Source organism: Lichenostomus cassidix, unplaced genomic scaffold, assembly GCF_008360975.1.
Source record: "Lichenostomus cassidix isolate B80296 unplaced genomic scaffold, HeHo_3.0 HiC_scaffold_33, whole genome shotgun sequence".
NCBI lineage: Eukaryota > Metazoa > Chordata > Aves > Passeriformes > Meliphagidae > Lichenostomus > Lichenostomus cassidix.
The window spans coordinates 1,976,984-1,997,752 of record NW_028147632.1 but is presented as its reverse complement, the minus strand read 5'-3'; the positions used below and the strand labels follow the sequence as shown (position 1 = coordinate 1,997,752).

The 20,769-nt window shown below is 54.9% G+C and overlaps 1 protein-coding gene and 1 long non-coding RNA gene across 7 annotated transcripts in view; both read right to left on the bottom strand.

The window, feature by feature from the left end:
* LOC146421439 (uncharacterized) overlaps positions 1–20,769 on the bottom strand; it is a 38,220-nt gene that overhangs the window by 4,138 nt on the left and 13,313 nt on the right. The window lies entirely within an intron of this gene.
* On the bottom strand, positions 1,057–18,876 carry LOC146421442 (flotillin-1-like). Of its 6 annotated transcripts, XM_085047421.1 has the most exons (15): positions 18,596–18,876; positions 18,450–18,535; positions 17,411–17,486; positions 17,221–17,311; positions 13,925–14,068; positions 12,548–12,667; positions 11,868–11,963; positions 10,400–10,552; positions 9,492–9,673; positions 8,171–8,216; positions 5,967–6,104; positions 3,379–3,534; positions 1,790–2,019; positions 1,313–1,746; positions 1,057–1,235 (listed from the first exon to the last, which is right to left on the bottom strand). In XM_085047421.1, exons 2-13 carry the CDS (start codon positions 18,490–18,492, stop codon positions 1,912–1,914), a joined length of 1,353 nt encoding a protein of 450 aa, XP_084903547.1. In that variant the 5' UTR covers positions 18,493–18,535; positions 18,596–18,876; the 3' UTR covers positions 1,057–1,235; positions 1,313–1,746; positions 1,790–1,911. The 6 variants fall into 6 exon arrangements, with proteins under 6 accessions (XP_084903547.1, XP_084903544.1, XP_084903546.1 ...); XM_085047418.1 differs by having other exon boundaries at positions 1,313–2,019; XM_085047420.1 differs by having other exon boundaries at positions 1,494–2,019.

The window sequence follows — 20,769 nt, the reverse complement described above, 5'->3', positions numbered from 1 at the left end:
CTGGAGGGTCTTGGGGTCACCTGGGGTCACTGTATGGTCACTTTGAGGTCCCCAATGTCACTTCAGGGTCACCTGGGAGGTCCTGGGGTCACTTCTGTCACTTTAGGGTCACCTCTGGGTCATTTGGGGTCACCTGGGAGGTCCTGTGGTCACTTTGGGGTCACCAGGAGGGGTCTTGGGGTCACCCTGGGGTCACTTAATGGTCCCTTTGAGGTCCCCAGTGTCACCTTAAGGTCACTTCAGGGTCACTTTGGGGTCACCTGGGAGGTCTTGGGGTCACCTCTGTCACCTCTGGGTCACTTCAGGGTCACTTCGGGGTGTCCTTGGGTCCCTTTGGGGTCACTTTAAGGCCACTGGGAGGGATTTTGGGGTCACCTGGGCAGTCCTGGTGTCACCTGGAGGGTCCTGGGGTCACTTTAGGGTTACCTCTGTCACCTGAGGGTCACTTTAGGGTCACCTGGAAGGTTCTGGGTCATCTCAGGGTCACTTTAGGGTCACCTGGGGTCACTTCAGGGTCGCTAAGAAGGGTTTTGGGGTCACTTTGGTCACCTTTCTGTCATTTGGGGTCATCTGGGAGGTCCTGAGGTCACCTCAGGGTCACTTTAAGGTCACCTGGAAGTCCCCAGTGTCACTTTGGGGTCACCTTGGGGGTCCCCATTGTCACCTGGGGTCACCAGGAGGAGTCTCAGGGTCACTGCAGGGTCACTTGAGTGTCCCCACTGTCACCTGAGGCTCACCTGAGTGTCCCAGTGTCACTTCACATGTCCCCAAGTCCCCACCTGGGTGTCCCCAGTGTCCCCTGGGGTGATCTCAGTGTCACCTCCAGCTCCCCATTGTCACCTCTGTCCCTCCTCAGGGTCCCCATTGTCACCTGGGGTGTCCCTGTGTCCCTCTGGGGTCACTTTGAGGTCCCCAATGTCCCTCCTGGGTGTCCCCAGTGTCCCCTGCAGTGTCCCCAGTGTCCCCTCCCCCATTCCCGATGTCCCCTCAGTGTCCCCAATGTCCCTCCCGATGTCCCCAATGTCCCCAACGTCCCCTCCCCCCAGCCAGGCCCTGTCACTCAGCGCAGCAACTTTATTGACATTTGGTGACATTTGGGGACATGCAGGTGGCACTGGGGGTGGTGGCACCTCAGACACATGCAAGGGGTGGCACTTTGGGGACACTTTGGGGACAAAGCGACACCGGGGGGTGGTGGCACTTAGGGGACAGAGTGACCCTGAGGGTGGTGGCAGCTTGGGGACAAAGTGACACCACAGGGGTGGCGCCTTGGGGACACTTTAGGGACACGGTGGCACTGCAGGGGTGTCACCTTGGGGACACTTTGGGGACATGATGACACTGCACTGGTGGCACTTCAGGGACACTTTGGGGACAGACTGACATTCGGGGGTGGTGGCACTTGAAGGACATGCAAGGGGTGGTGACATTTTGGGGACCAAGTGACACCGCAGTGGTGGCACCTTGGGGACACTTGAAGGACATGGTGGCACTTTGGGGACACCTTGGGGACAAAGTGACACCGGGGGGTGGTGGTGGCACTTCAAGGGTGGGGACACCCTGGGGACGCTTTGGGGACACTCTGGGGACATGGTGACACCGCAGTGGTGGCACCTTGGGGACATTCTGAGGCCATGGGAGGTTGGTGACACTTTGGGGACACTTTGGGGACACTTTGGGGACAAAGCCGCCAGGGCTGGTGGCACCTTGGGGACAGCGGCACTGAGGGGTGGCACTTTGGTGGCACTTTGGGGACACTTTGGGGTGGCCTGGGGGTCCTTGGGGACACCTCGGGGACACCTTGGGGACACTTTGGGGACACAGTGGCAGCAGGCGGTGGTGGCACTTCGGTGGCACTTTGGGGACAGAGGTGGCCCTGGGGGGTTGGTGGCACTTGGGGACACTTTGGTGTCACTGGGGGACACTTGGGGACACTTTGGGGACATTTGGGGACACTTTGGGGACATTTGGGGACACCACAGTGGCTCCAGCGCTGCCCTCAGGCTCTGCCGGTGTCACCTGAGGGGACAGAGGGGACAGGAGTGTCACCTCCCCTTGGGGACAGCGAGTGACACCAAAACCCTCCTGGGAACCCAAAAATCCCCAAATTTGACCCAAAAATTCGACTTCAAACCCCAAAAATCCCCAAATTCACCCCAAATCTCACCTGGGAGAGGAAAAATCCCCAAAATTTCCCCCAAAATCCCCAATTTGCACCCAAAATCCCCAAAATTTCACCCAAAAATCCTGAAATCCCCAAAATTTCCTCCTTAAAATTCACCAAAACCCCCCAAAATTCTCCCCAAAAAATCCTCCTGATGATTTCCCCAAAATCCCCCAAATTCACCCCAAAACCTCACCTGGGATCTCCAAATTCATCCCAAAATCCAAAAAAATTCACCAAATTCCCCAAAAATCCACTCAGGAGCCCCAAAATCCTCAAGAATTCCCCCAAAGTGCCACAAATTTACCCCAAAAATTCTCCCCAAAATCCCCAAAAATCCACTTAGGACACCCAAAATCCCCCAAATTCTCCCCAAAGTTCCCCTAATTCCTGAAAAAATCCCCCAAAATCCCTCAAATCCACCCCAAAACCCCCCAAATTCATCCCAAAATCCCCAAAATCTCCCCCAAAACCTCAAATTCTCCCCAAACCCCACTTGGGATCCCAAATTTCCTCCCTTAATTCCCCCAAATCCCACCACCCCAAAATCCCCCAAACACTCCCAAAATCCCTCAAATTCCCCCAAAATCCACCAATTCACTCAAAATCCCCCAAACACCCCAAAATCCCAAATTCCCCCAAATTCTCCCCAAAATCTCCCAAATTCTCCCCAAAATCCCCCAAATTCAACCCCAAAATCCACCCAGGACCCCAAAATCCCTCAAATTCTCCCCCAAATTCCCAAAAAAATCCCCTAATTCACCACAAATTCTCCCCAAAATCCCCCAAAAATCCCCAAATACTTGCAAAAATCCCCAAATTCTCCCCAAAATCCACCAAGTTCAACCCCAAAATCCACCCAGGACCCCAAAATCCCTCAAATTCTCCCCCAAAAATCTCCCAAAATCCCCCTAATTCCCAAAAAATCCCCAAAATACCTCAAATTCACCCAAAAATCCCAGATTCCCCCAAATTTACCCCAGAAATCCCCAAATTCTCCCCAAAATCCCCCAAATACTCACAAAAATGCCCAAAACTCCCCCAAAAATCCCTCAAATTCTCCCTAATTCTCCCCAAAATCCCACCCCCAAATTCTCCCCAAAATCCCCCAAATCCCCAAAATTCCCTCAAAATCCACCCAGGACCCCCAAATTCCCCAAAAATCCCTAAAACTCCCCAAAAATCCCTCAAATCCCCCAAATCCCCGCTCTCACCTGTGCCCCCCTGGCCAGAGCTCCGACAGCCGCTGGCAGTTTTGTCACCAAATCCAAGATTTCCGCAGGAATTTTGGCAACTCCGATGTCCCCAGAGCCACCGACCAGCGTCACCCGCCGTGTCCCCAGCAGGGGCTGCGCCACCGCCTCGGCCACCTGGAAATCCCAAAAATTCCCAAAAACATCCCAAAATATTCCCAAAAAATCCCCCAAAAAACATCCCAAAATCAGCCTCGGCCACCTGGAACCCAAAAAAACCCCAAAAACATCCCAAAAACATCCCAAAAAAATCCCAAAAATACCCCAAAATCAGCCTCGGCCACCTGACACCCAAAAATCACCAAAAAAATCCCAAAATATTCCCAAAAAATCCCCCAAAAAACCCCCAAATCAGCCTCGGCCACCTGGAAATCCCAAAAATATCCCAAAAACATCCCAAAATATTCCCAAAAAAACATCCCAAAAATAGCTCAAAAAATCCCAAAATCAGCCTCGGCCACCTGACACCCAAAAATCCAAAAATATTCCCAAAAAATCCCAAAAATATTCCCAAAAATGCCCCAAAATCAGCCTTGGCCACCTGAAAATCCAAAAAAAACCCCAAAAAAATCCCAAAATCAGCCTTGGTCACCTGGAAACCCAAAATTCCCAAAAACCCCCAAAAAATCCAAAAATATCCCCAAAAAATCCCAAAAAACCCCAAAATCAGCCTCGGCCACCTGGAACCCCAAAATTCACCAAAAAAATCCCCAAAAAATAAAAAAAAAATCCCCAAAAAATCCCAAAAAATCAACAAAAAATCACCAAAAAAAATCACCAAAAAATCCCAAAAAAATCCAAAAATCAGCCTCGGCCACCTGGAAACCCAAAAAACCCAAAATATTCCCAAAAACATCCCACAAATACCCCAAAATCAGCCTCGGCCACCTGGGGGAAATTCCAGAAAAATCCCCAAAAATTTTTTAAAAAATCCCAAGAAAACCCCCAAAAAATCCCCCCAAAATAAAAAAATATCCCCCCAAAAATAATTTTAAAAATCCCCAAAAAATCCCCAAATCAGCCTCAGCCACCTGAAACTGGAAAATCCCAGAAATTCCAAAAAAATTCCCCAAAAAATCCCGAAAAAGTTCCTGAAAAAAATCCAAAAATATCCTCCCAAAAAGGTGCCACCAGTCCTATGTCCCCCATGTCCCCAAATGTCCCCACAGTGTCCCCAAGTGCCAACCCTGGGTGTCCCCAAAGTGTCCCCAAAGTGTCCCCAAGGTGCCACCTGCACCTCTGTGTCCCCAGAGTGTCCCCAAGTATCCTGGGTGTCCCCAAGGTGTCCCCAGTGTCCCCAAATGTCCCCAGAGTGTCCCGCAAGTGTCACCCTCAATGTCCCCAAGATGTCACCACCATTCCCATGTCCCCCAAATGGCTACAAAATGGCCCCAATGTCCCCAAGCTGTCCCCAAAGTGTCCCCAAGCTGTCCCCAAAGTGTCCCCAAGTCCCACCTGTGGCAGTCTGTCCAATGCCATCTCCAGCACTGCAATGTCCCCAGTGTCCCCAATGTCCCCAATGTCCCCACTGCTGTCCCCAGTGTCCCCAGTGTCACCTGTGGCAGTCTGTCCAGCACCATCTCCAGCACTGCAATGTCCCCAGTGTCCCCAGTGTCCCCAGTGTCCCCAATGTCCCCGATGTCACCAATGTCCCCATTGTCTCCAATGTCTCCAATGTCCCCTGAGGCAGCCTGTCCACTGCCATCTCCAGCACTGCTGTGTCCCCAATGCCCCAGCTGTCCCCAGTGTCCCCAATGTCCTCAATGTCCCCAGCTGTCCCTAGTGTCACCTGAGGCAGTCTGTCCAGCGCCATCTCCAGCACTGCAATGTCTCCAGTGTCCCCAATGTCCCCAAGCTGTCCCCAATGTCCCCAATGTCCCCACTGTCCCCAGTGTTCCCAATGTCCCCAATGTCCCCAATGTCCCCAGTGTCACCTGCAGCAGTCTGTCCAGCACCATCTCCAGCACTGCAATGTCCCCATTATCCCCAATATCCCCACTGTCCCCACTGTCCCCAATGTCCCCAGTGTCCCTGCTATCCCCAGCTGTCCCCAGTGTCACCTGCGGCAGCCTGTCCAATGCCATCTCCAGCACTGCAATGTCCCCATTATCCCCAGTGTCCCCATTGTCCCCAATGTCCCCAATGTCCCCAATGTCCCCATTATCCCCAATGTCCCCAATATCCCCATTGTCCCCCACTGTCCCCAGCTGTCCCCAGTGTCACCTGTGGCAGTCTGTCCAATGCCATCTCCAGCACTGCAATGTCCCCATTATCCCCAGTGTCCCCATTGTCCCCAATGTCCCCAATGTCCCCAATGTCCCCATTATCCCCAATGTCCCCAATATCCCCATTGTCCCCCACTGTCCCCAGCTGTCCCCAGTGTCACCTGTGGCAGTCTGTCCAATGCCATCTCCAGCACTGCAATGTCCCCATTATCCCCAGTGTCCCCATTGTCCCCAATGTCCCCAATGTCCCCAATGTCCCCATTATCCCCAATGTCCCCAATATCCCCATTGTCCCCCACTGTCCCCAGCTGTCCCCAGTGTCACCTGTGGCAGTCTGTCCAATGCCATCTCCAGCACTGACGCCTCCTGGAACATCCCAAACGCCTCAGCTTTGGCTGCTGCAGCTGCAGCTTCGGCCCGGCAGCGGCTGGACAGAGCGGCAGCACGGGCTGAGCCGGTCACCTGGGAGAGATTGGGGACATTGGGGACATTGGGGACATGGAAACAGGGCTGGACAGTGCGGCGGCACGGGCACTGCCTGTCACCTGGGAGAGATTGGGGACATTGGGGACATTGGGGACAGCATTGGGGACATGGAACAGGGCTGGACAGAGCGGCGGCGCGGGCACTGCCTGTCACCTGGGGACAGCAGGGACATTGGGGACAATGGGGACATTGGGGACATTGGGGACATTGGGGACATGGAACAGGGCTGGACAGCGCGGCAGCACGGGCTGAGCCTGTCACCTGGGGGACATTGGGGAGATTGGGGACATTGGGGACATTGGGGACAGAGGGGACATGGAAACAGGGCTGGACAGAGCAGCAGCACGGGCTGAGCCGGTCACCTGGGGACAGCAGGGACATCACTGGGGACATCATCAGGGACATTGGGGACATTGGGGACAAGGAAATGGGGCTGGAGAGAGTGGCAGCGCGGGCACTGCCTGTCACCTGGGAGAGGGGACACTGGGGACATTGGGGACAGCAGGGACAGCATTAGGGACATTGGGGACAGCAGGGACATTGGGGACACTGGGGACATCATCAAGGAGATTGGGGACATTGGGGACATTGGGGACATTGAAACGGGGCTGGAGAGCGTGGCAGCATGGGCTGAGCCTGTCACCTGGGGGACATTGGGGACAGCATTGGGGACATTGGGGACAGCTGGGACATTGGGGACATGGGGGACAATGGTGACATTGGGGACATGGAACAGGGCTGGAGAGCATGGCGGCGCAGGCACTGCCAGTCACCTGGGACAGAGGGGACAGCATTGGGGACATTGGGTCATTGGGGATACTGGGACCATTGGGGACACTGGGGACATTGGGGACATTGGGGACACTGCGACATTAGGGACATTGGGGACATTGGGGAGATTGAAATGGGATTGGGGACAGCGGCACGGGCACAGCCTGTCACCTGAGAGAGAGGACATCATTGGGGACACTGGGGACATGGTGAGCCTGTCACCTGGGGTTGGGGACATCGGGGACATTGTGAGCCTGTCACCTGGGGTTGGGGACAGCAAAACAGGGTTGGGGACATTGAATGGGACTGGGGACACTGAATGGGGTGACAGCAGCGGCGCAGGCTGAGCCTGTCACGTGAGGTTGGGGACATTGGAACGGGGTTGGGGACACTGCAAATGGGGTTGGGGACAGAGAATTTGGGATCGGGGACATCGGAAATGGGATTGGGGACACTGAAAATGGGGTTGGGGACACCAGAAATGGGGTTGGGGACAGCAAACTCAGGATGGGTGACACCGGAAATGGGATCAGGACCCAAAGAAATGGGGTTGGGGACATCAGGTGTGGGGTTGGGGACACTGGAAATGGGGTTGGGGACACCGGAATTCCCAGGAACCCAAAAAACCCCAACTGGGAACCCAAAAACAGCCCCTGGGAGCCCAAAAATCCCACAGCTGGGACATCCCAAAAATGGGGAACCCGAAATCCCAGAAGCTAAAAAACCCCAGATGGGAACCAAAAGAAATCCCAAAGGAACCCAAAAAATCCCATATTTTTGGACACCCAAATCACACCTGGGACATCCCAAAAATGGGATGGTTGGGATGGCTGGGAATGACAGGAACCCGAAAATAACCCCGGGAACCCAAAAATGTCACACCTGGGACCCCAAAATCCCCCAAATTCAGCCCAAAATCCCCCAAAATCCCCCAATTCACCCCAAATTCACCCGAAAATCCCCCAAATTCACCCCAAACACCACCCAGGAAACCCCAAACCCCACCTGGAACCCCCAAAATGACCCAAAATCACCCCAAAATCCCCCAAAAAATCCCCAAAATCCCCCAAATTCACCCCAAACCCCACCTGGGACCCCCAAAATTCACCCCAAATTCCCCCAAATTCACTTCAAAATCCAGCCAGGACCACCCGAAATCCCCCAAACTCACTCCAAAATCCCCCAAACTGATCCCAAAATCCCCCAAACTCACTCCAAACCCCACCTGGGACCCCAAAATCCCCCAAATTTCCCCCAAATCCCAAACTCACCCTGAGGCTCTCAGCCTCAGCCTCTGCCTGCAGCAGCACCTGCGTCCTGTAGGGGGCGCCAAGTCAGGGGGCGGAGCTTCCACCGGGGGCGGGGCTTCTCTTAAAGGGGCAATGCTGCTCTTAAAGGGGCAACGCCCTAGTGGTGTGGGACTCATGGGGGTGTGGCTTATTGAAGTGGGCGTGGCTTCACCTAAATGGGAAGGGTTCTTAAAGGGGTAATGGTGGCTCTTAAAGGGGCAATGGCTGCAGGCAAGCTGGTGGTCCCCACCAGAGTGGGATCATGGCTTTCTCTTAAAGGGGCAACACTTCTCTTAAAGGGGCACTGATTCACTCAATTGGTGGGGCCCACGAGGGCGTGGCCCACTTTAATGGGGAGGACTTCTCTTAAAGGGGCAGTGCTCCAGGTGGGGCCCACCGAGGTCAGGGTGTGGCTTATCCTTAAAGGGGCAATGCTTCTCTTAAAGGGGCAATGGTTTCACCCAAACTGGTGGGACCCACCCAGAATGGAACAATGGCTGACCAGGAGAGGGCGTGGCTTGTTCTTAAAAGGGTAATGGCTTCACCTTTAAGGGTAGAACCCACCTGGGGTATGACTTACTTTAAGGGGCGGAGCTTCTCTTAAAGGGGCAATGGGTCTGGTTACACTGGTGGGACACACCCTGGTGGGGTGTGGCTTCTCCTTAAAGGGGCAAGGCTTCTCTTAAAGGGGCAATGGTTTGACACAAGCTGGTGGGACCCACCAAGAATGGACTAATGGCTGACTGGGAGAGGGCATGGCTGCTTCTTAAAGGGGCAATAGTTCTCTTAAAGGGGATGTCACTTCACTTGAGCTGGTGGGACCCACCATGAGGGGGGGTGTGGCTTCTCCTTAAAGGGGCTACACTTCTCTTAAAAGGGCAATGGTTTCAACCGAACCGGTGGGACCCCTAAAAATGGGAGAATTGCTGGCTGGGAGACATCATGGATACTTCTTAAAGGGGCAACGCTTCTCTTACAGGGGCGATGGTTTGACTCAAACTGGTGGGACCCACCAAGAATGGAATAATGGCTGACCGGGAGAGGGTGTGGCTGCTTCTTAAAGGGGCAACGGTTCTCTTAAAGGGGCAATGACCTCATGTGAGCTGGTGGGACCCCCCAAAAGTGGGGGTGTGGCTTCTCCTTAAAAGGGCAAGACTGCTCTTAAAGGGGCAACGCTTCACTTAAAAGGGCAATGGCTCCACCCACACTGGTGGGACCCCCAAAACCACCCTGGGGCTGACCGGATGGGGGCGTGGCTCCTCCCCAAAGGGGCGTGGCCTCCCTTAAAGAGGCCGCGGCTCACCTCTGCGCCTCGGCCAGCCGCTCCAGCCGGTAGCGCTCGGCCTCGGCCGGCTTGCGCACGGTGGCCTCGAGCTCCTGGCGGCGCCGCGCCACCTCCTGCTCCTGCAGCTGCGCCTGCTGCGCGCGCTCCACCAGAGCCACCTGCGCCCGCTGCGCCGCGATGGCCTGCTGGGAACGGGCCGCCTGCGGGGACACGGGAACGCGGTTGGGGACAGCGGGAATGGGGTTGGGGACATGAGAATGGGGTTGGGGACACCAGAAATGGGATCAGGGACAGCGGGAATGGGGTTGGGGACACAAAAAATAGGGTTGGGGCCATTGGAAATGGGACTGAGAACCCAAAAAATGGGGTCAGGGACAGCAGGAAAGGGGTTGGGGACATTGGGAATGGGGTTGGGGACACCTGGAATGGGGTTGGGGACAGTGGGAATGGGGTTGGGGACATGAGAATGGGGTTGGGGACACAAAAAATGGGGTTGGGGACACTGAAAATAGGGTTGGGATTGCAGGGAATGTCCAGAAATGACAGAATCCCAAATGACCCCTGGGAACTCCAAAAATATCCCAAAGGAACCCAAAAAATCCCAGATTTGGGGCTCTCAAATCACACCTGGGACACCTGAAACTGGGGGGAAACACCAGGATTTGGAGGTCCCAGCTGGTCTGGGGTGGTCCCAGGTGTGTCCCCAGGCATGTCCCAGGTGTCCCCAGGTGAGTCCCCTGTCCCCAGGAGTGTCCCCAGCTGTGTCCCTGGATGAATTCCTTGTCCCCAGCTGTGTCCCCAGGTGTGTCACCACCTGCAGCTGGAAGGCCAGCTCAGCGGTGGCTCTCCTGGCGCTCACAGCTCCCAGCTGTGTCCCCATGTCCCCAGGTGTCCCCAGGTATGTCCCCAGGTGTGTCCCCTGTCACCTGCAGCTGGAAGGCCAGCTCGGCGGTGGCTCTCCTGGCGCTCACAGCTCCGTCGCACTCAGCCTGAGCCACCTGGAAATCTCGCTGAGCTCTCGCTGTGGCTTCTTCACTGAGCAGCTGCGCCGAGACCTGCTGCTGCCGCGCCCGCGCCTCCTGGGGACGGAATGGGGGTACTGGGGGGACTGGGGGGACTGGGGGGACTGGGAATGGGGTACTGGGAGCACTGGGAGGGACTGGGAGTGAGGGTACTGCGGGTACTGGGAGAACTGGGAGCACTGGTGAGGCTGTGAGCTCCTCACTGCGCTGAGACCTGCTCCTGCAGTGCCCACGCCTCCTGGGAAACTGGGGTTACTGGGGGCACTGGGGGGACTGGGAGCACTGGGAGGGACTGGGACGGACTGGGAACAGTGGGAAGGACTGGGGAATGGGGTACTGGGGGTACTGGGAGGGACTGGGAGGGACTGGGGGATGGGGTGCTGGGAGCAGTGGGAGAGCACTTGGAGACACTGGAGTGGGACTATAGGGACACTGGAAAGGACTGGGAGCACTGGGAGAGCACTGGGGATACTGGCATGGCACTGGGAGGCAGTGGAGAGGCACTGGGAGGGACTGGGAGGGACTGGGAGTGGAGGTACTGGGCATACTGGGTATACTGGGATGGCACTGGGAGGCACTGGAGTGGGACTAGAGGGGCACTGGGACAGCACTGAGTGAGACTGGGATGGACTGGGGGTGCTGGAGAGCACTGGGAGGGGCTAGGGAATGGGGTACTGGGAGCACTGGGAGCACTGGTGAGGCTGTGGGCTCCTCACTGAGCAGCTGTGCTGAGACCTGATCCTGCTGGGACTGCGCCTCCTGGGAAACTGGGTTAACTGGGGGGACTGGGAGGGACTGGGAGGGACTGGGAAGGACTGGAGAGTGAGTTACTGGGAGCACTGGGGTTACTGGGAGGGCACTTGGAGGCACTGGAGTGGAACTAGAGTGGCACTGGGAGGAACTGGGAGCACTGGGAGGGACTGGGACAGACTGGGAGGGACTGGGGAATGGGGTACTGGGGATACTGGGAGGCCACTGGGGGGCTTGAGGAATAGAGTACTGGGAACACTGGGAGGCACTGGGAGGCACTGGGAGAGACTGGGAGAGACTGGGGGGCACTGGAAGAGCACTGAAGGACACTGGGAGGGGCTGGAATGGGACTGGGAGCACTGGGAGTACTGGGAATACTGGGGGACACTGGGGGGTGACTGACAGGGAGGTACCCCAATCCCCCCCAGTCCCTCCCAGTCCCTCCCAGTCCCTCCCAGTTCCCTCCCAGTTCAATCCCAGTCCATCCCAGTCCCTCCCACTCCCCCCCAGTCCCTTCCAGCCCATCCTAGTCCCTCCCAGTTCAATCCCAGTCCCTCCCAGTCTCTCCCAGTTTCCCTCCCAGTCAATCCCAGTCCCTCCCAGTCCCCCCAGTCTGACTCACACGAATCCCAGCGTCACGCTTGGCCTCAGCCTCTCCCACCCTGGCGTCGCGCTGCACCTGAGCTGTGCGGCCTTTGCCCAGCGAGCGCAGGTAGTCCTGGAGATACAGACACCTGTCACACCTGGGACACACCTGGGGACACACCTGGGTCACCTGGGGGCACACCTGTCACACCTGGGGACACACCCGGGGACACACCTGTCACACCTGGGGACAGCTGGGACACACCTGGGATACCTGGGGACACACCTGTGCCACCTCCCAGTCACCCATATCACACCTGTGTCATGCCTGTGTCACCTCCCTGTCACACATGGGACATCCCCCGGTCACCTGTGTCACACCTGTGTCACCTCATACCCCCAGGTTTGTCCCAGGTGTGTCCCAGGTGAGACCCAGCTGTTCCAGAGGTGTCCAAATGTGTCCGAGGTCCTCCCCAGGTGTGCCCCACGTGTCCCCACTGTCCCCAGATGTCCCCACCTGTCCCCAGGTGTGTCTCACCTGTCCCCAGGTGTCCCCAGGTGTGTCCCCAAGCCCTCACCTGCTCGTCATGCACGTCTTTGAGGGTGTAGCTGACCACAGAGATCCCCATGTTCACCAGGTGTCCCCATTGTCGCCAGGTGTGTCTCACCTGTCCCACCTGTCCCCAGGTGTGTGCCACCTGTCCCCAGGTCCCTCACCTGTTCATCATGCACGTCCTTGAGTGTGTAGCTGACCACCGATATCCCCATGTTCACCAGGTCAGACGAAGCCACGCGGAACACCTGGTCTGAGAACTTCTGACGGTCCTTGTAGATCTCCTGGGCGGGGCACAGAGGGGGCGGGGCTTAGCGGGGTGGGGCACCAAGGGGCGGGGCTTAGCAGGGCGGGACAAAGGGGCGGGGCTTAGCGGGGTGGGGCACCAAGGGGCGGGGCTTAGCAGGGCAGGGCACAGAGGGGTGGAGCTTGAACCAAAGGGTGGAGCCAGGTGGGCGTGGCTTGGCCCAGGGGGTGTGGCTTGAGGCAAGGTGTGGGTGTGGCTTTATAATGGGGGTGTGGCTTTGATCCTGTGCAAGGTGGGCGTGGCTTGGTGGGGCGTGGCTTGAGCCCAGGGGGTGTGGCTTGCATTAGCAAGAGTGTGGCTTGAGCTAAGGGGTGGGGCCAGGTGGGCGTGGCTTAGAAAGCTGGGGGCGTGGCTTGAGTCTAAATTAAGGCAGAGGGAGCGTGGCTTAGCGAAGGGGTGGAGCTATGTGGGCGTGGCTTGGGACTGGGTGGGGAAATGGGCGTGGCTTACAGCCGGTAAGTCAGGTGGGTGTGACGTCACCCTGGGGCGTGGCCTGAGCCAAGGGGTGGGGCCAGGTGGGTGTGGCTGGTGGGTGTGGCCAAAGGGGTGGGGCAAGGAGGAGGAGCCAGGGCAGAGCTCAGTGGGAGTGGGTGGGGCATGACCAAGTGGGCGTGGCTTGAGACAAGGGGTGTGGCCTGGTGGGCGTGGCTTTGGGTCAGGGGCGTGGCTTCCATCAGGGTGGGGCCAAGAAGGAGGTGTGGCTTGAGGAAGGATGGAACCAATGGATCGACAGGGGGTGGAGCTGGGGCGGGGCTGAGGCTGGGGGTGGAGCCAAGGGAGAGGGCGTGGCTTAAGGGGGTGGAGCAAATGTGGGTGTGGCTTCCAAAGGGGGTGTGGCCATGTGAGGTGACATTCATGCTGCTGGGTGTGGCTTTGGAAAGGGGCGTGGCTTCCGTAGTGGGTGGGGCTTTGTGGGCGTGGCTTGTCCGGTGGGCGTGGCCTCCTGCAGGGTGGAATCCTTAAGGGGGCGGGGCTTAGGGGTGAGAAGGGGCGGGGCATCCCTTAAAGGGCCAGGTCCCCTTCTGAGAAGGGTGGTGACAGTCCCCAAGTGGGCGTGGCCACCTCTGTGGGCGTGGCTTATGGGTCTCCCAAAGACCTCTGGAATTTCTTAAAGGGACCACACCCCCTCCCAAGGCTGGCTGTTGGTCGGACCCCAAGTGGGCGTGGCTACCGGGGAGTGGGCGTGGCTACCCTGGGGGTGGGCGTGGCTCCCCCGCGAGGGGCGTGGCCTCACCTCCACGGTCATGTGGGCCATGATGGCGCGCTGGTGCCCCTCCAGCGTCTCCAGGGCGATCTGGCCGATCTCGCTCTCCGACTTGCCCAGGAACATCTGGCAGGCAGCCGCCAGCATCTCCTTGTTCTGCCCCTGGATCTTCACCTGGCCACACCTCACCTGGTCACCTGGGCACCTCCCGGGGAACCCAAAACGGGCGCTGCCCCTTTAAGGGATCGCCGCGGCATTGCCCCTTTAAGGGGCTGCTTGCCGGGCAGGGTGGGGACCACCAGGGCATTGCCCCTTTAAGGGGTTTCCCCCTCCAGGAGCAGATTTGGGGTCTTTTCCAGGGGGTCTTGATGCCTTTTAATAGGATTTTGGGGTCCTGGGCACCCCAAACCCCTTTTCAGGGGGTCCTGACCTCTTTTGAAAGGATTTTGGGGTCCTGGACAGCCCAAAACCCCTTTTCAGGGAGTCTTGACCCCTTTATAAAGGATTTTAGGGTCTTCAACACCCCAAAACCCCTTTAAAAGTTGGGCTTTGATCCCTTTAAGAAGGTTTTAGGGATTCCCCACCACCCCAAACCCTTTTTCAGGAAGGTCTTGATCTGCTTTAAAAGGATTTTGGGGATCCCTTTTAAAAAAATCTTGACCCCTTTTAATGGGATTTTGGGGTTCCCAACACCCCAAACCCCTTTGAAAGTTGGATTTTGACCCCTTTAGGAAGGTTTTTGGGATTCCACACCACCCCAAACCCTTTTTAAGGAGGATTCTGCCACCCTTAAGGATTTTTTTTGGGATCCCACCACCCCAAACCCCTTTTCAGGTGGCTCTTGACCCCTTTTGAAAGGATTTTAGGGTCTTCAACACCCCAAAACCCCTTTAAAAATAGGATTTTGACCCCTTTAGGAAGGTTTTAGGGATTCCCCACCACCCCAAACCCTTTTTAATGAGGATTTTGCCACCTTTAAGGAATTTTTGGGGTCCCCACCACCCCAAACCCCTTTTCAGGTGGGTCTTGATCTGCTTTAAAAGGATTTTGGGGATCCCTTTTAAAATGTTCCTTTTAAGAGCACCTTGACCCCTTTTAATGGGATTTTGGGGTTCCCAACACCCCAAACCCCTTTTAAAAGCACCTTGATCCCTTTAAGAAGATTTTTGGGATTCCATACCACCCCAAACCCTTTTTAAGGAAGATTTTGCCACCCTTAAGAATTTTTTTTGGGGTCCCAACCCCCTCCATGCCCCTTTTTGGGGGGTTTACCTTCCCTTCACACAAATCTGGGGATCCCAAAAACTCCAAACCCCTTTCAATGCCATCCCAAACCCCAAATCTCAATTTTAAGGGTTTTTTCCACTTTCTTTAGGGTTTTTCTCACCCTTTTAAAGGTTTTTCTCACCCTTTCAAGGGTTTTCCCCACCCTTTTGAGGGTTTTTTGGGGGTCCCACCACCCCAAACCCCCTTAAAGGGCTCCTCCCCTCCCCTCTGCGTCATTTTGGGAATCACTCTACCATTGCCCCTTTAAGAACCCCATTAGGTGGGCCCCACCAAAACCTCCCTTAAAAGGGCAACGCCACCCCCATAGGGGAGACTTGGGGGGATTTTGGGGTCCCAGGAGGGGAATTTGGGGGTCCCGAGGGGAATTTGGGGGTCCCAGGAGGGAATTTAGGGGTCCCAGGACAGATTTTTGGGGGTCCCAGGGGGAAATTTGGGGGTCCCAGGAAGGAATTTTGGGGTCCCAGGGGGGAATTTGGGGTCCCAAAGCATTTTTTGAGGTTCTAAAGAAATTTGGGGCATCCTGAGTGTGTTTTTGGGGGTCCTGGTGGGGTTTTGGGGGAATTTGGGGGTCCCAAGTGGATTTTGGGGTCCTGAGTGCATTTTTGGGGGTTCTAAGTGGGGTTTTGGGGGTTCCCACAGGGATTTTGGGGTTCCCAGAGAGTATCTGGGGTTCCTGAGTGGATTTTTGGGGGTTGTGACTGGATTTTTTGGGATTCCCAAAGGAATTTTGGGGGTCCCAGTGGGGTTTTTTGGGAGTCCCGAGTGGATTTTTGGGGATCCTAGTGGGGTTTTGTGGCTCCACGATGTCCTGTGATTCCCAAGCAGGTTTTTTGGGGTTCCCCCAGTGAATTTCAGGGTGTTTTGGGGTTTCCCCAGTAGATTTTAGGGTATTTTTGGGTTCCCCAGTGAACTTTAGGGTTTTTTTGGGGTTCCCCCAATAGATTTTAGGGTTTATTTGAGATCCCCCAGTAGATTTTTGGCTGGTTTTGGGGTTCCCCAGTAGATTTTAGGGTGTTTTTGGGATCCCCAGTGAATTTTAGGGTACTTTTGGGGTTCCCACAGTGAATTTTAGGGTTTATTCGGGATCCCCCAATAGATTTTCGGCTGTTTTGGGGTTTCCCCACTGAATGTTTGAGTGTTCTGGGGTTCCCTCAGTGATTTTAGGGGTTTTTTTTGGATCCCCAGTGAATTTAGGGTTTTTTGGGGTTCCCCATTGAATTCTACGGTTTTTTTGGGGTTCCCCAGTGGATTTTAGGGTGTTTGTGGGGTTCTCCCAGTGAACTTTTGGGTGATTTTTGAGTTCCCCCAGTGATTTTAGGGTGGTTTTGGGATCCCCCAGTGAATTTCAGGGTGTTTTGGGTTCCCCAGTGCATTTAGGGTTTTTTTGGGTTCCCCAGTGAATTTTAGGGGTTTTTTTGGGTTCCCCCAGTGAATGCAGGGTGTTTTTCAGGATCCCCAGTGGATTTAGGGTGTTTTTGGGATCCCCAGTAGATATTGGGGTGTTTTGGGATCCCCAGTAGATTTAGGGGTTTTTTGGGTTCCCCCAGTGAATTTAGGGTTTTTTTGGGGTTCCCCATGAATTTCAGGGTGTTTTTGGGATCTCCCAGTAGATTTTAGGGTGTTTTTGAGGTTCCCCCAGTGGATTTTAGGGTGTTTCTGGGGTTCCCCCAATGAACTGTAGGGTTTTTTGGGATCCCCAGTGAATTTTAGGGGTTTTTTTGGCGTTCTCCCAGTGAATTTAGGGTGGTTTTGGGATCCCCCCGTAGATTTAGGGTTTTTTGGGTTCCCCAGTAGATTTTAGGGAGTTTTTGGGGTTCCCCAGTGGATTATAGGATGTTTTGGGATTCCCAAGTGAATTTTAAGGTTTTTTTGGGTTCCCCAGTGAATTTAGGGTGTTTTTGGGGTTCCCCGAGTGAATTTTTGGGGTTCCCGAGTGGATATTTTTGGGTTTCCCGAAGGGATTTTGGGTGGTTTTGGGCTCCCCAGTGAATTTAGGGTTTTAGGGCTCCCCCAGTGGATTTAGGGTTTTTTGGGGTTACCTGGGCGATGCCGGTGACGGAGATGGGCACCCCGTGCCTGGTGTAAACCTTCTCGCTGCGCACCGGCAGCGTCAGCGTGTTCAGCGAGATCCTGCGGGGCCAGGGCGTCACCCCAAATCCCGAGAGACCCCAAATAAACCCCAAAACCCCAAAAATCCCCAAAAAAACCCCAAAAGAACCCCCTGCTCACCGCTGGATCTGCTGCAGGCAGGGGATCACCAGCACTCTGCCTCCTGCCACCATCACCGGCGGGCTGCGGCAGAACCCTGAGGGACAGCGGGGATTTAGGGGATTTGGGGATCCCAAATCTGGGGACAGGGGGGGTTTGGGGGGTTTGGGGGTTTGGGGTTTGGGGGATTTAGGGGATTTAGGGACCCCAAATCTGGGGACAGGGGGTTTGGGGGTTTGGGGCTTTGGGGGTGAGGGTTTATTTGGGATTGGGGAATTTGGGGGATTTAGGATGAGAGGATTTGAGATTTGGGGTGAGGGGATTTGGGGGATTTGGGGATTTGGGAGATTTGGGGATTTGGGATTTAGGGGATTTGGGGATTTGGGGCACTTGGGGGTTTGGGGCTTTGGGGGATTGGGGGATTTAGGGGATTTGGGAGATTTGGAGGATTTGGGGGTGAGAAGATTGGGGATTTGGGGCTGAAGGGATTTGGGAGATTTGGGTGAGGATTTGGGGTTTGGGGGTTTAGGGGATTTGGGGGATTTGGGGGATGGGGATGAGGGGTTTGGGGTGAGGGGATTGGGGGATTTGGGGGTTTGGGGGATTTGGGATTTGGGTTGGGGTTTGGGGATTTGGGGGATTTGGGGATTTGGGGGATTTGGGGATTTGGGGTTTGGCACTTGGGGGTTTGGGGGGTTTGGGGGATTTGGGGGATTTGGGGATTTGGGGATTTGGGGGATTTGGGGGATTCATCCTGGGGAGGAAGGGGTTGGGTTTTCAGGAGGCTTTTTGGGGATTCTGGGAGTTCCTGGGAGAATATTTAGGGGATTCTGGGGGTTTCCTGCGAGTTTTGGGGGATTTTGGGGAATTCGGAGCGTTTGGGGGATTCTGAGGGTTCCCAGGAGGGTTTTTTGGGGGATTTTAGGCTCTCCCGGCAGTTTGGGGGTTTTAGGGGTTCCCAGGAGGGTTTTGGGGGGATTTCGGGCTCTCCCGGCAGTTTTGGGGTTCCCAGGAGGGTTTTTGGGGGATTTTGGGGTCCCCAGGCGCCCCCCGAACTCACCCGACACCACCATGGCCTCGTTGGGGCCGCAGGTGAAGAACATCGCGGCGGGAGGAGCCGATCGGGATCGATATCGGGATCGATATTGGGATCGATAGCGGGATCGATATCGGGATCGATATCGGGATCGATATCGGGATCGATATCGGGATCAATGTCGCGATCGATCGCAACCTTCCGACCGCCGCCCCGATCCCGGCAGCCCCCGCGCGCCACTTCCGCATCCGCCCCGTGACGTCATCGAAACGGCGGTTTGCCATTGGCTGCCGCACCAGAGGTGGGAGGAGCGCGTTTGTTCTGCCTGGCAACTGGTGACGTCAGGGATTTCTCGGCTTTCTATTGGCTGCGCTGCCCCGAGAGTAGATTTAGCCACGGAAAATTAACCATTTGAGGGACGGATGAACCTGGAGGCTGAGGGGAGTGAGGCGTCTGGGAAGCTTCAGACCACGGCCGGGTCATGGTCATCTCGTGGTCATGTTCAAGGTCATCACGTGGTCATCTCGTGGTCATGTTCATGGTCATCTCATGGTCATGTTCAAGGTCATCACGTGGTCATCTCGTGGTCATGTTCATGGTCATCTCATGGTCATCTCATGATCATCTCACAGTCATCTCATGGTCATCATCATGATCCTGGTCATTTCATGGTCATCTCATTGTAATGGTCATCTCATGGTCACCATCACGTCATGATCTTGGTCATCTCATGGTTGTCTCATGGTCATCTCTTGGTCATCTCATTGTAATGATCATCTCATGGTCACCATCACATCATGATCATGGTCACCTCATGGTCACAGTCATGTCATGGTCAAGGTCATCTCATGGTCCTGGTTGTGCCATGGTCGTGGTCACCACATGGTCGTGGTCATCTCATGCTCTCCATCATCTCATTGCAATGGTCATCTCGTGGTAATGACCACATCATGGTCATGGTTGTGTCATGGTCATCTCATGGTCACCTCATGGTCATCTCACAGTCGTGGTCGTGGTCATGGTCATTGCATGGTCATGGTCATGTCATGATCATCTCATGGTCAACTCATGGCCACAGTCATATCATGGTCATCTCATGGCCATGGTTGTGTCATGGTCACAGTCATTTCATGGCCACCATCATCTAACGGTCACCTCATGGTCATGGATCACCTCATAGCTATGGATGTGTTGTGGTCATCTCATGGTCATCTCTTGGGCACAGTCATCTCATGCTCACAGTCATCTCACCCTCGTGGTCATGTCATGGTCATCTCATGTTCATGATCATCTCCCAGTCATGGTCATCTGATGGTCATGATCACCTCATAGCTGTGGTAGTGCCATAGTCATCTCATGCTCATGATCATCTCATGCTCATGATCATTTCCTAGCTATGGTCATGTTGTGGTCACCTCTTGGTCATGTCTTGATCCCAATCATCTCATGCTCATGGTCATGTTATGGTCACAGTCATGGTCATCTCTTGGTGATCTCCTGATTACCATCATCTCATGCTCATTATCATCTCACTGTAACGGTCATCTCATGGTCGTGATCATCTCATGGTCATCTCATGGTCATGGTAATTTCATTATCATGGTCATCTCATGGTCATCTCATGATCAACTCATGGCCACAACTCATGGTCATCTTACAGTCATGGTTGTGTCACAGTCATGGTCATTTCATGGTCATCTCATTGTAATGATCATCTCATGGTCATGGTCATCTCACAGCCATGGTCATCTTATGATTATTTCATGGTCTTGATGATCACATGGCCATGGTGTGTTGTGGTCATCTCATGGTCATCTCTTGGTCACAATCATCACATGCTCATGGTCATCTCAAAGTCATGGTCACACCATGGTCATGGTATCAGTCATCTCATTGCTACCTCATGGTCATCTCATGGTCATCTCATGGTCAACTCATGGCCACAATGATATCATGGTAATCTCACAGCTGTGGCTGTCATGGTCATGGTCATCTCATGGTCAACTCATGGTCAGAATTAGGTCATGGTCTTGATCATTTCATGGTTATGATTGTGTTATGGTCACAGTCATGGTCATCTCGTGGCCTTGATCACCACATGGCCACAGTTGTGTTGTGGTCATTTCTTGGTCACAACTATCTCATGCTCATGGTCATCTCATGGTCGTGGTTGTGTCCTGGTCACAGTCATGGTTATCTCACTGTAATGGTCATCTCATGATCATGGTTGTGTCATGGTCACCATCATCTCATGGTCACCGCATGGTCATCACATGGTCTTGATTATGTCATTGTCTTGATCATCTCATGGCCATCTCAGGATGATGGTCACTTCCTGATTAAC

Bases quoted from the DNA above. Each gene is read 5' to 3' on its own strand.
- LOC146421442 (XM_085047418.1), bottom strand. From the start codon at position 18,492: ATGTTCTTCACCTGCGGCCCCAACGAGGCCATGGTGGTGTCGG. The intron at 8,217-9,491 runs GTGAGCCGCGGC...CGCCCCCTACAG, and splicing joins CGGCTGGCCGAGGCGCAGAG to GACGCAGGTGCTGCTGCAGG. The intron at 3,535-5,966 runs GTGACACTGGGG...TGGGATTTCCAG, and splicing joins CATTGGACAGACTGCCACAG to GTGGCCGAGGCGGTGGCGCA.